General features: G+C 40.4%; 1 protein-coding gene across 3 annotated transcripts in view; it reads left to right on the top strand.

Moving 5' to 3' along the window:
* Positions 1 to 14,269, top strand: part of ABHD8 (abhydrolase domain containing 8) — a 42,277-nt gene that overhangs the window by 21,384 nt on the left and 6,624 nt on the right. For all 3 annotated transcript variants that reach the window (XM_040320408.1, XM_040362367.1, XM_040320418.1), the window contains exons 2-4: positions 2,882 to 3,626; positions 4,988 to 5,158; positions 8,128 to 8,344. In XM_040320408.1, the coding sequence (XP_040176342.1) occupies positions 2,890 to 3,626; positions 4,988 to 5,158; positions 8,128 to 8,344 (1,125 nt within the window). In that variant the 5' untranslated portion in view covers positions 2,882 to 2,889. The remainder of the gene's footprint in view (positions 1 to 2,881; positions 3,627 to 4,987; positions 5,159 to 8,127; positions 8,345 to 14,269) is intronic.

Raw genomic sequence — 14,269 nt, 5'->3', positions numbered from 1 at the left:
CTTTCTTTCTTTCTTTCTTTCTTTCTTTCTTTCTTTCTTTCTTTCTTTCTTTCTTTCTTTCTTTCTTTCTTTCTTTCTTTCTTTCTTTCTTTCTTTCTTTCTTTCTTTCTTTCTTTCTTTCTTTCTTTCTTTCTTTCTTTCTTTCTTTCTTTCTTTCTTTCTTTCTTTCTTTCTTTCTTTCTTTCTTTTCCCCCCTCTCTCATTTTCCATGCATCACCAACAATTCCACCATAAATGACTTGTGAGGGACCAAATATGTAAAGTGTGAAAAAAATATTGAATGCTTAAAAATGCAATAAGTAGACCACCTTGACCTTAACTCAATGTAAGCAAGACCCTCAAGGATGAGTACAGCAGAGAAAAGCAGTGGTGGGATAAGATGTATGTTGCTTGGCTGGTCACATTTCTAATAACCTTTGTGATTTACACATTCCAAAAATTCCCTTTAAGGGAGGTGTATTCGGAGAGGAAAACAGAGCAGAGCATCTTCTGGGAGTCTGTAGCTAGCCATGATACTGGGATAAAGAACTGTGCAGAAATGGAGGAAGGGCTGGGAGGGTTATACAGCCAACATCTTGAAACCAGGTGCTGCTTGGCTTGCTCTCTTGCCTCAACCAGTGTCTGGCTCCTGAACGTTGAAACAGTGGGCCATGGGAGCTTAGCCTGAGTTGGATGGGAGGACTAGAGTGAAGGAGGGAGAGAGGGTTATACAGCCAACATCTTGAAACCAGGTGCTGCTTGGCTTGCTCTCTTGCCTCAACCAGTGTCTGGCTCCTGAACGTTGAAACAGCGGGCCATGGGAGCTTAGCCTGAGTTGGATGGGAGGACTAGAGTGAAGGAGGGAGAGAGGGTTGAGCCGAAGGCTAAGAGGAGGACTGTTTGACTGTGACCCGGGCGCACACAGGTGGCACTATGACACTATTATAGGACCTGCCTTTTCCCAGGGCACACACAAATTACAGCTTAAATTAAATAGTTTACACATTACACTCAGTGAATTGTGAGGGCATGGCTGTTTCATTCATTTAAGCTGTAATTTCTCATAGTAAATGCTGGCGGCCTGGTGGTAGAGAAACCCAGATTGTAGAATGCTGTCCTTCATTCTACTATAGAAAGAAGTTAGAACTGGTTTTGGTTGCAGCTCTCTGCACTCTCCTTTTCTTCTTTGCTATGAAATCTTTGACACCCCCTGGCTTTTGCAGTCTGTGTATTCCTATCAACGTCTTTTCAGCTCCTATAGGTCTGCAGATGTTTTTGGCCATTCGTTTTTTTTTGTTTTGCACAGTGTGATTTCCAAGTTCTGTTAACCGCTCAGCTCATCGTGCCTTGTTATATAAATTGTTTACTGCCTGCTCCAAATTACAGCCTATTTTAATTAATAGCTTACTGATTTGATGCTAGCAGATAACTAGCAAATGTAAAAAGACTGACGGTGAACAGATTCTTTTAGGCATGAACCAAACTTGAACCCACAATTTGTCATTGCATTGACAAATATTGTATAATGGTCATGTACATCATTATGGTGCAGGTCTTGATTCGTCCATTTGCCTTTTTTTCTTCTTCTGTCATTCCTTTTACCTATTTTCTCTTCTTTTAAATTTTTTATTAGATCTTGATCTTGTTTGACTGCTGAGTTAGCTGCACCCTTATAAGTTACCGTACATATAACTGCATGGCGTTGCTTTGCTTTTTATACAGGGCAATTGTTATCTGGAATTTTTTTTGCCTCTCATGCAACTTTACCACTGTTTAATACACTTTGTGTATGCCGACGAGACCCTTTAATATCTTTAGTTCGTAAATTCATTTTTAAAAATGCTAGCTACCTGGCCATCATGCAGATCCAGTAAACTCAATTTATGAGTCAGTAACCCAGAACAAGTATTCAGATAAAAACTCTTGAAAGATTTGTCCACCCATGCTATTTAGCAAGGATGTGGGGGATCAACAGATTTCTAGTGTTCGGCCTTCAGCGCTAATTAGGAGAAATCTAAGGCCGCGTACACACCATCGGTCCAAACCGATAAAAAAAGGAACAAAGTTACGTTTCATCGGTCCAAACCGTCCATGTGTACGCCCCATCGGTCTTTTGTCCTTCGGACAAAAATTAGAGAACTTGCTTTAAAATCGAACCGATGGACCGCTGACCGATTGGTCCAAACCGATGGTTAGTACACAAAAGCATCGGTTCAAAAACCACGCATGCTCAGAATCAAGTCGACGCATGCTTGGAAGCATTGAACTTCATTTTTTTTTCAGCACGTCATGTGTTTTACATCACCGCGTTCTGACCCGATCGGATTTTGAACTGATGGTGTACGCACATCAGACCATCAGGCCGCTTCAGCAGTAAACTGATGAAAACGGTCCGTCGGACCATTCTCATCGGATGGATCGACCGTGTATACGTGGCCTAAGAGTGTGTGGCCATCCTTCGAGATTCACCCTCACTTCCTGTACTCTTGCAATGGTTAACCAAATAGGAAGTAAGTCCCCAATAGCAACGCAGGCAGAAATACAAATGATGTTCTCTAGTGGTAGAGTAGGGGGTTGGCTAGAACACTTCAGACTTCCAATGCTGCCTGTGAACTGGATTTTCTTTCACTTCCTGTGTGGTAAAACTATTATCAGCATGACAGGAAGTGTAAGGATTAATTGTCCCCAACAAAGCCCTGGATCACAAAACCCAACAGGAGTTCCAAAGATAGGGTGGGGAAGGAAACCAATCAGTAATGGAAATCATCAGTATTTCTCTCATGATATGATTACTTTAACTAGGAAATAATTTGGAATTCATGTGAGTTGTTTAATATTGTTGTGTATACGATATCCAAAGAAATTCATACTTTTACTAATTTTGCTGTTTGACATTTTATAGGAGACATCATGTTGACCAGCATAGCAGAACGTATAATGTACTGCCTCACAGGCAAAACACCAAATTCTGTAGGTCCAGCAGATATATCAGAGACAGGCGATGGTTACGATTTTCTGGAGGTGAAGCCAGGTCGTGTTTTACGAGTACGACACGTCTTGCCTTCTCGCCCTGGAGGTGGAGATATAGAGGAAGTAGAAGAAGCGAAGAACTCAGGAAAAGGCCTAATTCACTGCAAGAGGAGGATAACTGTCTATCGTAATGGTCAGCTAGTGATAGAAAACCTTGGTGCCACCCTTCGTTCTGAAATCTTACATTGCCGTAATGGGAACACAGAGCAAGCTGGAACATTGGAGGTGGAGCTTTCTGATTACACTAGTACAGGCAATGATGGTGGAGGAGGAAAAGAGAGTGATGTACCTTCTGGCAGACGCAGAAAACGCAAGCCAAAGAAAGTTGTGCTGGTTGATTGCCAAAGACGAGTCAGCAGCTGTAAGGGCACACATTCTGATGTAGTCCTGTTCTTCATTCATGGTGTTGGTGGATCTCTTGATATATGGAAAGAACAACTTGATTTCTTCTCTAAACTTGGCTATGAGGTAGTAGCCCCAGATTTGGTGGGACATGGATCTAGTGCAGCTCCACAAATTGGGGCAGCTTACACATTTTATGCTCTAGCAGAGGATATGAGATGCGTTTTCAAGCGTTACGGCAAGAAAAAGAACATTTTAGTTGGACATTCATATGGGTGAGTTGGAAAACCAAAGTTGTAGAATTATGGCTAACTTACACACCACATGGCATACTAAACTCGTTTTCATTCAAAGAGAAATTATAATTTATAAAGAAAAAGACATATAGGTAGATTCAGGTACATTGGTGTAATGTTACGGCGGCGTAGCTTAGTGTGTTTAGGCTACGCCGCCGTAAATTAGCTAGGCCAGTAATGATTCTCAATATACTTACCTGCTAAATTGACGGCGGCGTAGCCTAAAACGAGCGTGCGTAAGGGCGCCTAATTCAAATGGGTTGGGGGGGGCGTGTTTCATGGTAATGAGGCTTGACCTCACGTTTTTGACGTTTTTTTGCTACTGCGCATGCGCCGGGCACCTACATTTCCCAGTGCGCATTGCGGCTAAGTACGCCGTACGGGCCTATTGATTTCGATGTGGACGTAAACGACGCAACTCCCGATTCACGGACGACTTACGCAAACAACGTAAAAAATTCGAACCTCGCGGCGGGAATGGCGGCCATACTTTAACATTGTTATTCCACCTCATAGGTGGAATAACTTTAGGCCGCCTAAGGCCTTACGGAAACGGCGTAAATCGACTGCGGCGGCCGGGCGTACGTTCGGGAATCGGCGTACAAACTAATTTACATAATCTAGGCCGACCGCAATGGAAGCGCCACCTAGCGGCCATAGTCTTTATAGTCTGATAGTCTTTTTTGATGTCATTGGTATTTTTACAGCATCTGCAATTGTACCCTTTTTGCTCTGTGATTTAAAGGAGTTCTCTGACCTAAAACTTTTAACCCCCGCTGTGCCCGGGCTGTAAAAAAATAGAAAATAAACTGTCACTTACCTGCCTACGATCCCCCGTTGTTCCGATATCGCCGTCCCGTTCTCCGGTCCCGGGCCCCTTCCGCTTCCTGTGTGTCGGTGACTCATAGTGCGCTCAGCCTATCAGCGGCCGCAGCAATGTCCCGTCGCGGCCACTGATAGGCTGAGCGCACTATGAGTCACCGACACACAGGAAGCGGAAGAGACCGGGACCGGAGAACGGGACGGCGATATCGGAGCAAGGGGGGATCGTAGGCAGGTAAGTGACAGTTTATTTTCTATTTTTTTACAGCCCGGGCACAGCGGGGGTTAAAAGTTTTAGGTCAGAGAACTCCTTTAAGTAAACAAAAATGTTTCATAGACATTGAAATTATGATGTGGATGCCCAAAAAAAATATATTGCCAAGAACTGTGCTAAAGAGGAAAAAGGGAGCCCAGAGAGAAATGCAGGATATAGAGTCAAGCATGTAAAGAATGTAAACACTGAACTATGATGGTTTAAGTTCCTTTCTTAATATTTATGTAATTTTTTAAACCCATAGGGTCTCCTTCTGTACCTTTCTGGCCCATGAGTATCCTGACTTAGTCCACAAGGTGGTTATGATTAATGGTGGTGGACCCACAGCCCTTGAACCCAGCCTCTGCTCCATCTTTAATATGCCTACCTGTGTGTTGCACTGTTTGTCTCCTTGCCTGGCATGGAGCTTCCTCAAGTAAGTTTTCAAAAGATTTTTCTATTTGTCAAATTTTAAAAGCATGTATTTGTTGAGTTTAAGGTGGCAGAGTATCAAGATACTTACAAGCTTATTTAGTTAACCACTTCAATACAGGGCTTTAAAACCCACCTCCATACAGGGCCTATTCTGGCACTTCTCTCCTACATGTACAAATCCTCATTCTTTTGCTAGAAAAATACTCAGAACCCCCAAACATTATAAATGTTTTTTTAGCAGACACCCTAGGGAATAAAATGGCGGTCATTGCAACTTTTTATCTTGCACAGTATTTGCGCAATAATTTTTCAAACACCTTTTTTTTGTAAAAAAAATGGTTTCATGAATTAAAAAATAACAAAACAGTAAAGTTTGCCCAATTTTTTTGTAAAATATGAAAGATGATGTTACGCAGAGTAAATAGATATCTAACATGTCATGCTTTAAAATTGCGCACACTCATGGAATGGCGCCAAACTTTGTTACTTAAAAATCTCCATAGGCGACGCTTTAAATGTTTTACAGGTTACCAGTTCAGAGTTATAGAGGAGGACGTTTACATACGTGGGCGGGACTTACGTGTGCGTTCGCTTCTAAGCACGAGTTACCGGGGACAGGGGCGTTTTAATTTTTTTTTTTTTTTTACTTTTACATTTTTTTTTTACACTTTAAAAAAAAAAATATATATATTGCTTTTATTCCTATTACAAGGAATGTAAACATCCCTGTAATAGGAATAGTGTGTGACAGGTCCTCTTTAAGGAGAGATGCGGGGTCAGTAAGACCCCACATCTCTTCTCCAGGCTGGAAAGAATGCGATTGTGAAAAAAAATTCACAGATCTCATTCTTACTAGCCGCAATTGCGTTTTTTTTACCTACAGGTACCTAGGCGTGACGTCATCACATCGCACCCGGGTCTCCGACGGTCATAGAGATGAATAGTGACCATCTGGTCACCAGTCATCTCTATGCTGCACATCCGGCGGATGGAGATCATCACTCCGGGCCCCCGATGGGATGGAAGAGCCCGGAGAAGCACTGGATGGTGCCGCCGCCTATAACAATCAAGCGGCGGAACTGCCGCTATGATCATTCTTACGGTGCGCAGGATCGCCGCCGGAAGAAAATGATAGAAAATTATATCAGAATGATGCCTCTAGGTGCAGTCATCATTCAGATATCCCCGCACAAAGTACAGGACGTCATATGACGTCCACCCGGGATAACAGATCCCCTTTTTGGACGTCATATGACGGCGTGTGGTTTTAAAGTGGTTAAACAGTGCAAATGAGCGATGAATGTGTTGAGGGCCATAACCTATAGCAACCAGTCAATGCCAGTTCCAGCAGCAGTTGCTCTTCTTTGCCCCTTTAACAGCCCTGGGATGTACCAGGGATGTAGGTGTCCCCTTGACATTTGCATGTATGCTGGTCCTGCATTGACCACAATGATGTCGGTGAAGGGGCAGCTGCAAGGGTGGTAAAGCGGACCAGCTTTTGGAAACAGCTGTTTGTTGGAGAAGAAGTAATTCTTATTTTAGCAATAATCACTGTGTGTTCTCCCAGCTGGGACAGCTCCCCCTGCCCCCCACTGGGAGAATGCAGCTTTGTGGGAGGGATTCCCCCATCAACACTGACTGTGGTTGCAGAAAAGAAAATTGCGCCTTCTATGGCCGCCTTTACTCTCCCTTTCCTCCGTAGTTGTCCCTCTTTTGGCTTAAAGGGGTTGTAAAGATAAAAAAAAATTCTCTAAATAGCTTCCTTTACCTTAGTGCAGTGCTCCTTCACTTACCTCATCCTTCCATTTTGCTTTTAAATGTCCTTATTTCTTCTGAGAAATCCTCACTTTCTGTTCTTCTGTCTGTAACTCCACACAGTAATGCCAGGCTTTCTCCCTGGTGTGGAGAAAGCCTTTTGAGGGGGAGGGGGCGAGCAGGAGTGTCAGGATGCCCACTAACACACAGCTCCTTTCTCTGTCTGGAAAGTAGAGAGTGTCCTGACACTCCTGCTCTCCCCCTCCCCCTCAAGAGGCTTTCTCCACACCAGGGAAAAAGCCCTGCATTACGGTGTGTAGTTACAGACAGAAGAACAGGAAGTGAGGATTTCTCAGAAGAAATAAGGACATTTAAAAGCAAAATCGAAGGATGAGGTAAGTGAAGGAGGAATGCACTAAGGTAAAGGAAGCTATTTAGGGAGAACATTTTTTACCTTTACAACCCCTTTAATGTAAAAACGTTTATTAAACTGTACTATTTAACTACCAGAAGTGCTTTACTGCACCATACCTTTTTAATAAACCTCTACATCAGTGGTTCTCAACCTCAGTCCTCAAGTACCCCCAAAGGGTCATGTTTTCAGGTTTTCCTTTTACTTTGCACAGCTGATTTAAATCAATATCAACGACATCGTATTGATAAAAGCTATTTTATCTAAGGGAAGTTCCTATAACATGGCCAGTTGGGGGTACTTGAGGACTGAGGTTAAGAACCACTGTTTTACATTATTCTATTTGTTATTTAAAAAAAAAAGGCAAAGTAGTGAAAAAAAACTGGATGTATTCATTCATGTTTGCATATTTATTTTTCGAGGTTGGCAAAGCTGGGGTGTGTTCTCTACCAATATGTTTGTAATACTGTATAAGGTGTTACTTTCTCTTATTTAAATTTCTGAGGTATTAATCAGTCATGATCATCAGTAGTGCCACTCCAGATTTTTTTATCTGCAGTACCGTGTACAAAAATGAGGTGTGCAATACCTTAGACACACCAGTTTTACAGGCTAACTATACCAGTGCATCTTTTAAGTTTGTAAATAAAATTGTAATGAAATATATAATAGTCCCTGATACATGATCTGGTTTCAACATTTTTATTATCCAGTTATTACACGTGTCAGGAATTTATTACATGAGTGTGAATATAATCTGTTATGTTGTTTGCTGACTTGTTGACTTATTTCTGTGTTGTCAGGGCTGGATTTGCTCGACAAGGTGCCAAAGAGAAACAGCTCTTACGAGAGGGCAATGCCTTCAACGTGTCCTCCTTCGTGCTACGAGCCATGATGAGTGGCCAGTACTGGCCAGAAGGCGATGAGGTGTATCACGCAGAGTTAACAGTTCCTGTGCTGCTTGTGCATGGAATGCATGACAAATTTGTTCCCCTAGAAGAAGACCAACGGATGGCAGAGGTACTACATTTTAAAATAAAGTCTTATCTATGAACTGGCTTTAAAAGTTTGTTCTGTGCTTAAGAATTAAAGAGAAATTATCCACAAAGCAAACATATCAGGATATCCCTTTAAAAAAAACGGAAAGTTATTTTCAAACTGAGGCCCATTAAAATTTAAAAATTTACAATTGCATGGTTAAAATTAAGATTCTGACCCTCGTGTTAAAGTTTAGTGAATTGAGGCTTGTGTGTTATTTTTTTTTTTTTTAAATGGCAAGAGGCCTTATGTACGAAGATGAGAAGAGCTTGTTATATTGCCCAAACCTATCCTTATAATGGTTTTGTTTACATATAGTACAAGTTGGAGAAAGTCACTTCTCTCAGACATTTTATTAAATATGTATTACGAGTTATGCTTCTAAACTGAATTAAGCTTGCTGGAAAACCACCATTAGCTCTACTACACTGCCCTCTAAAGGCATGTGTTTATGAAGTGTGTACATTTTGCCATTCTGCTACTGACTACAAGTTTGCTAAACCTTTTGTATAATTTTCACTGAGAAATGAGAAGAAGACAAAGACATAGGCGTACTTTACATGATATAAAAGCCCAACTATACCTATGACATTTTCTATTACATTTTTGTATTCCTTCCCAATACTACCAAAATGTTTTTTGTTTTTGTTATCTGTGTTCCTATTGCAAAAATTTACTTTTGAGTGAGTGCTCATTCCCCATACAGACTGCTATAAAATCCTAACAGAGGTTGTAACCCATTCTATCAAGACATAGTTAGGTTGAAGACCTGAATGTTTACAAAAGCCCTCAGCAATCCACCGTTAGGGCCCATTCATGCTATATCACTGTGGTAAGGCACACATTACGTGTCTATGGACATACTAATGTTACTAAATGAATGCAGGAAAACAGGGGTGCAATCAGCGCAAAAATATAGATCATAAATAATAAATGAATAAAGAAAAAGTGAAAAAAACAAAATAGTTTACATTCACCAGTAATGCTAGCTGAACACTAAGAAGGATATTCACAAAAATCCAAAAGTGATACAAAAATATGGAGAAACGCTAAAAAATAATATTTAGAATATTATATATGTGAAATAAATCAATATTATTAATGTGATAAAAAGTGGACATCCAGTGTGCCAAATCTTAGAATTCTTCACCAAGTGATGATTGAAAAGCCAAACTTAAAGTGATCCCTCCACCAGTAAGAATGGGTACTCTCACCTCCACACATGGACCACTGTATTACCAGATGGTCAAATGAGCAGATATCTCAAGCATAGGAGACCAGGAAGCAGGATGGTAACTCAAATCCTCATAGGACAGCCAATGCACATGGACCCGAACATGAAAGAAGGAATCACAATCTAAGTGCTCTCTGCTAGACTCGGGTATTTATTAAAAGGTATAAAAAGCACAGGCAACTCACATTTAGCCAGTAAACAAAAGGCATTTAGGAACAAACAGGGCGTGTAGTCTTAATTTCCAGGACGGCAGCGAGCGACGTAATAACAGACTCCTGAACCCCCGTGTGCGTTGCGTTTTACAACCTCCCCCAGCGGGGCGGAGCCTGAAACATCACCGGCTTGCCTTTAAATACACTACCGTTGTCATAGAGACCTTCCTGCAACACAACGCGGACACGCCAAGCGGGGGGTCCGACGTCATTTTCGAATGTGGACAACTTTATTGTTCTCACATAGAGGTCATCAGACAACCCTAAAGCATAAAAATGACTTTTGCCATCTTGTGGTCAAAAAGTAAATTACATTAGGAATATTTTTTTTTTTTTTTCAATTACTAGATCGCCCCTATACTGTCCTCGGAACATACAATATAAATATACAAATTACTCACAAACAATAATTAAATATCTCATATATTATCATGATAATTATTTCCCCATAAATGAAGAAATATAACAACAAAAATAATTAAAATTAATTAAAATTGAATATACCTCCAAAGCAGTGTCTATAAATGGAATATACATTTTCAAAATATACCTATTTATTTGATATAAAACAGTTCAAATAAAAATCCACATTGTGTCCATTGTGTAAGAACTTTAGCCTCAAAAATCCAAAAAGATTCTCTTTGACTAATGTGTCGGATATAGTTACCTCCCCACCAATGTCTGTTCACCCTTTCCAAACCCCAAAATGTTAAACATCTCGGATTCCTATCATGACATTGTCTAAAATGTCTGGAGACATTATGGGAGCGTAACCCAAACTTAATGTTGTTTACATGTTCACCAACTCTAACTGCTAGAGATCGTGAGGTGCGACCTATATCCTGGAGTCCACAATCGCACTCCAGCATATAGACCACACCTACTGTATTACACGTGATCAGATTCTTGATGGTATATGATTTTTTTGTAGAGAATGAAGTGAATTCTTTACGTTTTTTTATGTTAAATTTACATTGTTTGAAGGCATGGCTTTGCCCACAGGCATAGAAACCTGACAAAAAAGAAAAAATCCTATTTTCCTTGAATATAGGAGGGTCTATGACCCCAGGGGCCACAACATCCCTCAGAGAAGGTGCCTTTTTATAGATAAAAAGAGGCTGAGGGGGAAGGACCGTTCCCAGGATCTTATCCTTTTTTAACACCTCCCAATGTTTAGTTATTATCTTTTCAAATTGTCGATGCAGGATATTGTAGTCTAAAACAATTTTGAATTCATAATTTCCTTCCTTTTTCCCTTGTTTGTTGGAATCTAGAACAAGGTCAGCTCTGTTTAAGGAGCCTACCCTAGATAGTTCATTTTCAATAGCTTCCTTACTGTATCCCTTTTGTTGAAACTTGTTGACCAAAATCTTAGACTGTGCAAAAAAATCAATATCGGAGGTACAATTCCGTCTGAGGCGTATGAATTGTCCTCTAGGAATGTTGCACAACCAATTTTGGTGGCAACTATCTAGAGGAATATAGCCATTCCTATCAGAGGGTTTCAAATAGTTGCGAGTATTGAAACACTCTCCTTCCTTAAAAAATTCTAAATCAAGGAACACAATCTTTTCAGTATTTATGTTCCACGTAAGAGAAATATTTTGAGTGTTATTATTTAACCTCAACATAAAAATCTCAAGGCTAGGCAAATCCCCCTCCCATATCATGACAAAATCGTCAATGTATCGTTTGTAGCATTTAAGCTGCTCTGGGGGGTCTTTGAAAATACTCTCTTCTTCCCATAACGCCATAAACAAATTGGCGACGCTGGGGGCAAACTTTGCCCCCATAGCGACACCCATTGTTTGTAAATAAAAGTTTCTGTTATACCAAAAATAGTTTTTAGTCAAACAAAATTCCAGACACTGGAGAAGAAATTTTCTGTGTTTGGCAGACAAGTCGGATTGCGCCAAACCCCACTTTACTGCCGAAATTACATTAGCATGTCCAATGATGGTGTATAAGGAACTAACATCGGCTGTAATAAGTAAACTATCAGGGGTACAAGTTACATTTTCTAAGGTTTGAATACATTGTTTAGTGTCTCTTAAAAAGGACTTTGTTTTAGAGACAATACGGTTCAAGAAAAAATCAATACATTGACCCAATCTTGAAGAAACAGAATCGATGCCATTGACTATGGGACGCCCTGGCGGATGTGTTGCATTTTTATGTACCTTAGGTAAAAAAATAATAATAGGCGTTCTACATGCACTAGTATCTAGGTACTCGGCCTCCTTTTTCGAGAGGACTTTCCTTTTGACACCCTTTTTAACCAAGGTAGTAAGATCTTCTTTGAACTGAAATATCAGATCACTTTTAAGAAGCTTGTAGGTATTGACGTCTCCCAATAAACAATTAATTTCGTCTTTGTAGAATTGTTTGGACATTACAACCAAACCTCCCCCTTTATCTGATGGATGTATTACTACTTATTTTTTGGACTGCAATGATGCTATGCCCTTTTTGATGAAGAAAGGGTCTTTAATTTTTCTTTCTTTCATTTGGTCCAAATCGCTTAAGACCGTATTCTTAAAGGGTCACTAAAGGAATTTTTTTTTTTAGCTAAATAGCTTCCTTTACCTCACTGCAGTCCTGGTTTCATGTCCTCATTGTTCGTTTTTGCTTTGATGTTGCTGTAAATCATCTCTGTTCTGGACACTTCCTGGTTGCCTGTTTCCTGATAACCACAGTACTGGGAGATTTCTCACGGTGGTCACTAATCAAGGAGCTGTGTGTAAAACGAAACTGGATTGGTGCTGAGGGGTTTTAGACAAAGTATCACTGCTCTCTATTGGCTGACTGCCCTCTAGTGGCTCTCTGTACATCAGAGAACCAGCAAACAACAGCAAAAACGAAACTACACTGCAGGCACATTATATGATTGTTTTTTTATCTATTTTTAATCATTTTTAAAAGGAATCAGTTAACTATTATGTCTCTATGCCCTGTAAACAGTCATTTCAGCTAAAAAATTTTTTTCCTTTAGTGACCCTTTAAACACATCAATATGTTTAGTGTCCAAGTTGAAAGGATTGAACACGCTTTTATTCCTGAGGTTGGAATGAGTGCCAACTGGAATCAAGGAAGACCTTTCAGCCGGTTTGGATAAAAAGTACTTCTTGATATTTAAAGTTCTTACAAATTTAGATTTAGATTATTGAAAATACCAGTGCCTAGTGGGATTTTGTCCTTTTTGATTGTTCTTCTTCCTGCCCGCTTCCCTCTCTTTCCCTTCTCCCCCCCCCCCCCCCCCTTTCCAGTTGGGGTTGCAGATGTAGGGCCCCACCACTGGGGAGGGTTCCCTAAATAAAAAACCTTCTGATTCATCTCTGTTTGACAGAGGGGCAAAGCGGTTATTGGTAGGTACAGGGTTACCATATTGGTTGTAATCTTCCCCCCATCCATTATTGTGAGGATGTCCCCCTCTAGATGCTGGTGGGAAATTAGGTCTACCCCTGTAATTGGTATTGTGTTGAAAATGACCATACAGTTGAACCGCATAAGAAGGTGCAGAGTATTGATATTTACCTCTACCTCTACCGCCTCGACCATTACCCCCATGTCCTCTTGGAGGGTAAGATGGACGATAAGGTTGGTGGTCATAATAAGGAGCAAGTGGTCTAGGGATATTGGTAGGGGTATTAGAAATATGCAGTGTCTTTTCAGTGGTAGTAGCTTTTTATCACATTAATAATATTACTAAATGAATGGGCTTCTTACAGTCAGGTCCATAAATATTGGGACATCGACACAATTCTAATCTTTTTGGCTCTATACACCACCACAATGGATATGAAATTAAACAAACAAGATGTGCTTTAACTACAGACTTTCATTCTGTTATTTGGGAGTCTGCGGTGCTTCAGGTGTGAACTGTTATTTGCACTGGTGGAATGTTCCGGTGATGTGTTAATGAGCTGTGTATTCGCTGTGATTTTCCTTTCTGTTTTTTTTTGTTTTGTCTTTTCTAAATAAACATCTTTGATTTAAAAAAAAAACTACAGACTTTCAGCTTTAATTTGAGGGTATTTACATCCAAATCAGGTGAACGGTGTAGGAATTACAACAGTTTGTATATGTGCCTTCCACTTTTTAAGGGACCAAAAGTAATGGGACAGATTAACAATCATAAATCAAACTTTCACTTTTTAATACTTGGTTGCAAATCCTTTGCAGTCAATTACAGCCTGAAGTCTGGAACGCGTAGACATCAACAGACGCTGGGTTTCATCCCTGGTGATGCTCTGCCAGGCCTCTACTGCAACTGTCTTCAGTTCCTGCTTGTTTTTGGGGCATTTTTCCTTCAGTTTTGTCTTCAGCAAGTGAAATGCATGCTCAATCGGATTCAGGTCAAGTGATTGACTTGGCCCTTGCATAACATTCCACTTCTTTCCCTTAAACTCTTTTGGTTGCTTTCGCAGTATGCGTTCTGAAGCATTTGGCTGAATATGAGCA

Source organism: Rana temporaria, chromosome 1 (assembly GCF_905171775.1).
Source record: "Rana temporaria chromosome 1, aRanTem1.1, whole genome shotgun sequence".
Lineage (NCBI taxonomy): Eukaryota > Metazoa > Chordata > Amphibia > Anura > Ranidae > Rana > Rana temporaria.
The sequence above is the reverse complement of the archived record's forward strand: the minus strand, read 5'-3'. Positions and strand labels throughout refer to the sequence as shown.